The sequence below is a fragment of the Nilaparvata lugens genome, chromosome 1, assembly GCF_014356525.2.
Source record: "Nilaparvata lugens isolate BPH chromosome 1, ASM1435652v1, whole genome shotgun sequence".
NCBI lineage: Eukaryota > Metazoa > Arthropoda > Insecta > Hemiptera > Delphacidae > Nilaparvata > Nilaparvata lugens.
In genome coordinates, this window is record NC_052504.1 from 30,493,371 (window position 1) to 30,502,198 (window position 8,828).

Sequence of the window (8,828 nt, forward strand, 5' to 3'; positions counted from 1 at the left end):
CTAGCTGGGACATAGTAGTCCTACAATATAAGTCATAATAAAATAATACGGTATATCTTCACCATCTTGTAACTAAAAATTGCAGGTGTGTTTGACTCAATTCATAACTGAGTTCAGTCCAGAGTTTGTCTTCTACTTAATATATTATATTCTTTCACTTGCTGATCAAGGTCCAGGCTTTAATAAGCATGCCATACGAATATTCCATATTTGTTAATCTCAAGAAACATCTCAACTTGCATTAAAACATCAATACGATTTGGACAATTTTCGATTCAATTGACAGAATAATATTGATTTTTGCAGAAATTAATATCACAGATAGAATAAGAATCATTCAGTATAAATTTATTTCTTCAAAAGTAGTCAAACTACAAGCAAAATTAATTTAATTACAAAGAATACTAGTACCCTTATTTTATTTTAGACACGACTAGTTTCGGCTTAACTACCATTATAAAGTATCAGAATGAATATTATTCACTAGCAGGTAACCCGTGCTCCGCAAGGATCTAATTGAAAACTTGTCCTACTGAAATCCTGAGGAATTTAAATTGGCCCATAACTATCTTCGGTGAATTAAGGATCTATAAATGCAAAATTTCAAGTTAATCAGTCCAGTAGTTCAGACGTGATGATGCGTCATTCGTGTTTTTATTATCCTGTACGTGTATAAGCCAATTCTTCCTTTTATTATATTAACGATTAATGGGAAAGAACAAAATACGGTAACATGAATAAGGTACTTGTAATCCTCTTAATTAAAATTTCATTTAGTTCTATCAAAATACTTGAAAGTGATTAGTTTAATTTATTTTATGGAAAAAGTATACGACAATAATGCTTTAAAAATAATTTCATGAAATGAAGAAGACTTCATCAATATTCTGTAATTTATTGTAAATGATTTACATTTAAAACTGAAGGAAAGTTAGGCTATGAAACTCATTGGTTTTTCCAATGATTATTGAAACTGATAATTCTCATAACATACGGCAGTGATGGTTGATTTAATTAGATTTAGTTGTGAAAACAGCTTATCTATCAAGCAAATAACTCTTGACAAACTCGTTGGCTCTCTTCATGTCGATTTTGAGGTGGAAAATGGCACTGTGGAAGAGGGCGTCTTCGTAGTCAGAGAGGGGCGGCAGTGGCTCGACCGTTTGCAGTCCGGCGGGACCAAAGCGCGCTTTGCCGACAAAGAACTGGCAGCCGGGCGCATGCGTGCACGCCACATAGCCGCGTTGATACACCTCCTGGCCCTTGGACGCCATTGCAAGCGCATTCGCCAATCGGTACAGTGCCGCGGCCGAGCTCAGCGGACAACAGACGCGACTCACGCTTTCTCGCCTCACTTCCTCGATGAAGCTTTTTGTTTCATCCTTCAGCAGAGCATAAAATAATAATTTACTGTATAATAATTATTTCAAACATCCTATAAAACGAATCATGTAAATAGAACTAAGGAATTCTGCTACTGCAAATACTAACCAAATAACTAAGTAGAAGATTTATGAATGAAACTGTCCAAAAAATAATAGTAGGGTTCAACTTTAAAAAATAATAATTAAGCCTAATAGTAGGGTTTAAAACGGGACGGGACTGCATTATCATAAAGAACAATCTCAGAAAATAATGAGACAAAAGCTTGATGTATTTGGTGTTTTATTATTATAGAAATTACTAGTAGCCTCTTCATACTTTTTTATATAAACACACAACTCGTTTCAGCACTCATGCCATTTTCAAGTGTCAAAATTATTTGTCTATATAAAAAAGTATAAAGCTTGACACTTTTTCTGTCATTCATTTCATTTGAACTAGAATAAGAATAAAAACACATAAGTAGAAGAAGGAATAACATTCTTCAAATGTTTCTTGCGAAACAAAATTGAGACCCTTAACAATGATCTTCGGGAATACAAAAGTGATAAGGCTTTGAGTAGTCTTGGAGTCGTTCTTCAGGATTCTCAGATGATTGATCCCAAATTAAATGAGAAACGTCATCCAGGCCTGCGAGCACTTGTGCTAGGTGATTCAATTATCAAGCACTTCAAATGGGGAAAATCAAAGAAAGGGTCTTTTTTCAGATCATATTCTGGAATCAATATAGATTCAATGACAAAAAAGCTCTCAGATTTTGAAGATGTATACGATGTTGTGTTGTTTCATGTAGGTATAAATGATGTATGGAGATCTAATACACCTGATGAATTGGGAGACAAAATGGAGCATCTTATCAGTGTGGCTAAATCAAAGTTCCAATTGGGCAGCTTAGTGGTCAGTGGTCTGCTTCATAGAAGGGATACTGATTATAGGTACATCGATGCAATAAATGGGGTAATTGAATGGCATTGTGGCCATAAGAATTGTATGATTGTGGATCCAAACTGTTTGGTAAGGGGTCGCAGCCTTGCTCAGGATGGACTTCATCTTAATCGTCGAGGCTCAAACATTATAATAAACCTATTTAATAGAATCATAATGAGCTTTGAAGTTGATGAGAACCAGGATAATCTTTCTCAGACTCATATTTGCTCCAGTGAAGGCAATTTAGAGGGTGACACTCCTGCAAATGCTATTCCCAGTCGCCTTGGTGGTGCTTCTGATAATATTGAGGACATTATTCTGGAAATACCAGTTGTCACTTCTAATAGACATTTTTTAGAAGAAGGGATAGAGCATCACAACCCATTTTGATTGATTGTCTGGCTGAGGCAAGAACTGGAGCTCTTAATCAAGCACCTCCCCGGAATAAGAAAACTTCAAGCATACTGCACTATAATATTCGTAGGATTAGGAACAAGAATGACAAACTGGCCATTCATATCGAAAAACTTCAAGAAGATAATGTGATCATAAGAGTAGATTTGTTGTGTTTAAGTGAGACTTGGTTGAATGGGAATGAGACAGTGGATATTGAGAATTTTATCCTCGTCTGCTGTTTCAATAGGACGACAAGGAGGGGTGGAAGCGTTGCTATCTATGCCAGAGAAGGAATAGGCCAGAGAGTACTCTCTGCCGGGGGTGTGTGAGACTGACTTTGGCTTCTGCATTAATTTTCAATGAGTGTTTCTTGGTTGTGTGTGTTTACAGGCCACCTGGGAGTGATATAGCAACTTTTGTGACCAATCTTGATCATCATCTCTTAACCTCGAGTTTTAGAAGATTTGAGAGAATACTTGTTGTTGGCGATTTTAATGTGGATTTTTTGGGTGACTATTCCGCGGCAGGAGGTATTGTCTGTCTTCAACTCTCATGGCTTGCGGGGTCTCATTATTAGAGCCAACTCGTTTAGCGTCTAATTCATCATCGCTATTGGATAATGGTTTTATCACTACGGAATGTGTTGACTCAGTCTCTGTAAAGGTTATTGGTCTCTCCTTGTCAGATCATTTGGCTCAGGAATTTGTGATCTCTTTGGGGGAGGCACCTTTGCAGCATAGTGATTTTGTTTTGAGGAGATCCTTTTCCTCAAGAAATAAGTACAGGTTCTCTAACTCCCTCCTTATATGTGACTGGGGCCCTCTTTATGCTAAATCATGGTTCATTTGATGAAAGGATGGACTACTTCATGAGTAAGTATAGTGATGCCTTCATCAGCGCTCTTCCAATGGTGAGGATGAGAGCTAAAAATCATACAAGGAAGCTATCTTGATTGAATCCTGAATTAAAGAGTCTCTGTGATATGAAGAGGGATTTAGAGTTATTCATCAGAATCTATCCTCGGAGCGAGTCTCTTGGAATTTTGTTTAAACTTGTCTCATGGAAGATTAGAGCCCTCATCAATTCCCTCAAAGCTGACTTCTCAAAGCGACTCATTTGTCACGCAAATAACAAGTTAAAAGTAATTTGGGACTTGAAAATGCATTCAATGACTATTTTGCGGGTTGTATCAGTGATGTTGCTAGTACTGATGCAGTGAATTTTTATGAATTGTTGGTGAATGCCAATTCGGGAAATGACATTGTCTCTGGGATCCCTAGATTTTCGGAGGAAGATTTGATGGCCATTGTTTATAAGCTGAAGAATAAGATGTCAAGTGGCCTGGATGAGATACCATGTAAAATTTTCAAGGAGTTTTTCAATGAGGTGAGTGAACCTTTGACTAATTTGTTCAATCTCTCTAGTGATGTGGGCATTTTTCCATCCTGATTCAAGGTAGCTAGGGTCAAGCCAATATTCAAGAAAGGATCCAAAAGCCAGGTTGGTAATTATAGGCCGATAGCCAATCTGTCATCGGTCTCCAAGCCCTGGGAGCGAGCAATTTATGATGCAATCCATGACCATTTTAAGAGCAACAATTTGTTTTCGAGCAGCCAATTTGTTTTCCAACAGAATAAATCAACAGTGGAGGCATTGGAATAGTTTGTGAGTGGAGTTTATTCCTATCTGGATCAGGGTCGGAAGGTGTTAGGCTTCTTTGTGGACCTCAAAAAGGCGTTTGATATGCTTGACAATAAAATTTTGATTGAGAAGCTGTACTATTATGGTATCCGAGGCAATCTACTGAGTCTTTTAGAATCTTACTTGAGGGGAAGAAGTCAGGTGGTTAAGGTGAGGGCTTCTCAAGGGCAGCTGATTGATCAGATTTTTAAATCACATCCACGTTCCCTCTCTAAGCGAGTACCACAGGGATCGATCTTGGACCCTTTGTTGTTCCTTGTTTTCATGAACGATTTCCCTTGTAATGTGCCGTCAGCAAGGTCTGTATTATTTGCTGTTGATGCAAATTTCTTAGCTTCGGCGAATAATGTCGTTGAATTGTAAGCTATTGGTGATGCTGTTCTTGCTGAAATTACAAGGTGGTGCTCTGCAAATAAGCTTGAAGTCAATATAGGCAAGACAACCTTCATTGAATTCTCAATCCACAGACTTCCTCCAAGTCAGTTGGAGTTTGAGGTTGAGGCAAAAGGGTTACTACCCTCTAATGCAACTAATTTCTTGGGGGTTTCTGTGGATCAGGGATTAACATGGTCCTCTCATGTTCAATCTCTTTTTAGGAGATTAAACTCAGCTGCGTATGCAATGTCCAGGCTCAGTAGGGTATTAGTTCATGAGGCAGTGATCTCTGCTTACTATGGAAATTATGAGTCATTACTGTCTTATGGGATATTGCTGTGGGGAGGATCAAGATTATCTACCTCTATCTTCCGTGCCCAAAAGAGAGTCCTAAGAATCATATTTAGAAAGCCACCCAGTTTCTCGTGTAGATCGCTATTCAAAGATAATAGAATTTTGACGGTTCCTAGTCTCTATTTGTACCATCTGGCAATCTTTGCTTATAAAATGAAAGATGATTGGATGACAAGTGTGGATGTTCATAAACACAATACAAGATACAGGGGCTTAGTTAGAGTTGAACAGCACTGGACTTTTTATGCTCAAACCCTAAACTCTTTCAAGACTAATCTAAAATGTTGGCTATTAGAGAAATGTTTTTATGAGTGGCGAAGTATCTTCGACCATTGAATATGTTGCATTAGTTATAAATGTTGTCTAGGTCTTAGATATAAGTTATTTGTGTTATGATGAGAGTTGTTCTATTAGGTACAACTATTGTGTTTTGTTTATCAATATCTTGTTTTTTCTATTATTGTATGACTATTGTCGATATGGTGCTCGTCACTATCCATGACATGTATAATAAACCAATAAACCAAAATAAAACAATAAATTTCAATGTTGTATGTAAAAATTCGCCTTGATAACACTGTAACATTTTCACCTGTTTTTAAAGAAAAGATTATGCTCTCGTACATCGAAAAGTAGATGTCTTGTTATAAAATGGAATTTCATTTCATTTGTCATCCATTGATCGCCTATGGAAGTGGTATGTGGATTTGCCAACAGAGAATGATATTTGATATAGCCTAATCTGAAATCAACATAGAAGAAAACCAATACTCACTTGTGACATTTTACCAGCCTCTTTCACAGTAGAAAGTAGAGGGATGATTGTAGTTCTCGAAGAACCACCAATTAAGGGCACTTTTATTTCGTTGATAGGTTTCTGCAGTTTCTTCGACAGTAGAAGATTCGCTTGTATTTCATCTTTCAATGTGAAGCCGACCACTCTATTGGCGGTTACGTTGTGGTTGAGCTTGGATGCCAGCGAATAAACGAGCGGAGTCATGATGTTCACTGGTTGAGCAGCAACTGCTACAATTGCCTGCAAAATTATGACAAATGAGGGAAATTGATAGTCAACCCGTTAAAAAATAATGCTTACAGTCATTTAAACCGGAATTCATTTACACTGAATCACGATACATTATATAATAGAGTAATAACATATTTATGTATAATAGGCTAACATATATAATACTGATAATGCGTGAGGAAAACAATAATTGGTATGGATAGAGTATAAATAGTCGATTCATGATAAGGCATGATGTAGAATCAATCACAATTTGAAAACTATCAAATTTTTGTACAAGTTTGAATATTGCTAAGCTGCTGCTATGTTTGAATCCCACCATCCCAACAATTGCAAGGTTGTTTGTTCATGTGATTTCCTCATCTCATGATAATCCAAGTTATTTATTATCATGTTGGCATCATCCAGCAAAAATTACATTTACATAGCCCAGTTATTATAAACCTAATGAATTAATATTAAAAAAAATTGAGAAAAATAATTTTACTTTATTTCAGCAAGATCTATCAAGGCTTTCTTTAGAATTAAAGAAAAGGTTTTGGATCACAGAAAAGTATATTCCACAGTTACTATTTATTAGTAGAGTGTATAGGTGTTTCAAAAGTTATGCCACTTTGGAATCCAACGGATCAATCAATTTACATAGATTAATTTATTGTATGAAAAATTTACTAAAGCACAAAAATTGCAATAAACAGTTAACTTGAATAAGAAAAACACAATACAAAATACATTTTATTTGCAGAATGGAATGGTGTGGTGGAAAGAGAAATGAGGGAACTATACCTTCCTCGTGACAGGCAAGTAAGGGTGAAACAGCAAGTAGGGAGAAGATGTGAAAAACAGGGGAAGAGGGGAGGAGGAACTGAAAAGTTGATCAAGTCCATCATAACACAAAAAACTTGACAATAAATGTAAGAGCAGAAATCTCAGCTCTCTAAATATGACAAGGAAACCAAAAAAACTTGGCAGAATGGTAAAACAGATGATGTATTGATGTATTCTGAAAATAAAACGGTTTCGCAAAGGTCGACTAGTGACTGAGATGAACCTACAATCATTTGAACTACGGTACGAAGAAATATATTATTTCTGGAGTGCAAAAGTTGTGTTAGTGTAGGCCTGAGTACCAAAAAGAGAAACAAAGTTCTCATTGGTCAAGGTTTACAGGTTGCAAAAATATTTCAATATGCGTAAGGATAGCATGATATCAAAACAATGTCAACATAAAAGGTGATGATTAGGTTACTTACACCTGGACAAATGGAAGCATACGTCTCAGCTACCATCCCACAATGGTCTGCGTTTGAATTGAAAAACATTGTTTCCAGAGCTTCAGGAGATGATGTTTTCATGTTTTCTTCTTGTGAAGGGGTTTTATCCAGTATAATAATGAGATTGGCATCCTTGAATTCAGAGCAAACCGATCAACTTATTAGAGTGTAATATGAAATCTAAAATAAAAATTAGTTCGGTACGACAAAAATGCATACCTAGTATGAATATGTTCTAATTCAAAATGTATGGATGTAAATGTTGGTAAAATGGAATAGTTCCTCAGGTTAATAAAAATATGAGCAGCACGACAAAAATATACTATTATTTCTAAATAGTTCTAATAAAAATATCTACATGTTAAAAACAATCACACTATTTTTATTACTTTGAAATTGTGCTACTCTATAATTATATACCGTACTAAGCAATTTTGTTATATTATTATTCATGTTTTGTAACATAGAATAAGAAATCAAAAATTTATATAATACCGTATATTTTTAATGAAATAGCCTCCTAATAATTCAAAATGTTACGGTCTACAGAAAAAATGTATGAAAATGCTTTTATTATCAATCAGTTTTTCTATTATATTTAAAGATAGACATGAAATAAAAATAAAAATATGTATAATAAAACTACAAACACAAGCCTTAATAGTAAATATGTGAATAGTAAATAGCCTTTACCAATCAATAATAATATAGATTCATTTGTAAAAACTGTTACAGTACTTCATAAACGATCTTAAAATATTAGTAAATAGAGATTTCAGGTGCTTTAATAATATTACCTGTAAAGCTTTTTCAAGAGATTGTATTCCCTCATGATAAGTGACTGTTGATGGAGTATGGATAGTATTTAGATCTGCACAAATACCTTTCAGATTTTTTGTGTTGAAATCGTGAATACATATTTCGGAAAAATGATTGCTCTGCTTCAGCATAAGGGCAAGATTAACTTGGAGGGGACTCTGACCACCGACACAAACCACTTTGACTCCATCGCTTTTGTGACGCACACGCACACTATTCTCAACTCTGCTCACAGATCTGAAAAGTAGCTGCTTTACTGATGATATACGAGAAAACATTTCTAATGTAACCACAATATTAAATTACATAATTTTGATAATAATTTGATCAAATTTACGGTTAAAAAAACAAAATAGAACTACTATTGACCAGTTGTCATGCCAACTGAATTGAAAACATATGAAATCAGAGAAAACTGTAGAAAGTAGTGAATGGGTGTATGAGCCCATTATCTGTCTGAGGTTAGGGAAACTGTGATAATAGCATCAAGCATACGGACAAAATTGAACGTCTGCATGCAGATGTGAGCAGATATACGGACTCCTATGTTCTTTGTAACATTTTAACGCCTT

At 35.6% G+C, this 8,828-nt stretch overlaps 1 protein-coding gene across 1 annotated transcript; it reads right to left on the reverse strand.

Annotated features, from left to right (window-relative positions):
* Positions 1-383: 383 nt before the first annotated feature.
* LOC111057712 (probable malate dehydrogenase, mitochondrial) lies at positions 384-8,698 on the reverse strand. The gene is made up of 4 exons (XM_022345171.2): positions 8,235-8,698; positions 7,417-7,569; positions 5,912-6,172; positions 384-1,382 (listed from the first exon to the last, which is right to left on the reverse strand). Exons 1-4 carry the CDS (start codon positions 8,532-8,534, stop codon positions 1,038-1,040), a joined length of 1,059 nt encoding a protein of 352 aa, XP_022200863.2. The 5' UTR covers positions 8,535-8,698; the 3' UTR covers positions 384-1,037.
* Between the last annotated feature and the right edge of the window lie 130 nt (positions 8,699-8,828).

Bases quoted from the DNA above. Each gene is read 5' to 3' on its own strand.
- LOC111057712 (XM_022345171.2), bottom strand. From the start codon at position 8,534: ATGTTTTCTCGTATATCATCAGTAAAGCAGCTACTTTTCAGATCTGTG. The intron at 6,173-7,416 runs GTAAGTAACCTA...ATAATTTTGCAG, and splicing joins ATGCTTCCATTTGTCCAGGT to GCAATTGTAGCAGTTGCTGC. The intron at 1,383-5,911 runs GTGAGTATTGGT...GCTCTGCTGAAG, and splicing joins AGGCTGGTAAAATGTCACAA to GATGAAACAAAAAGCTTCAT.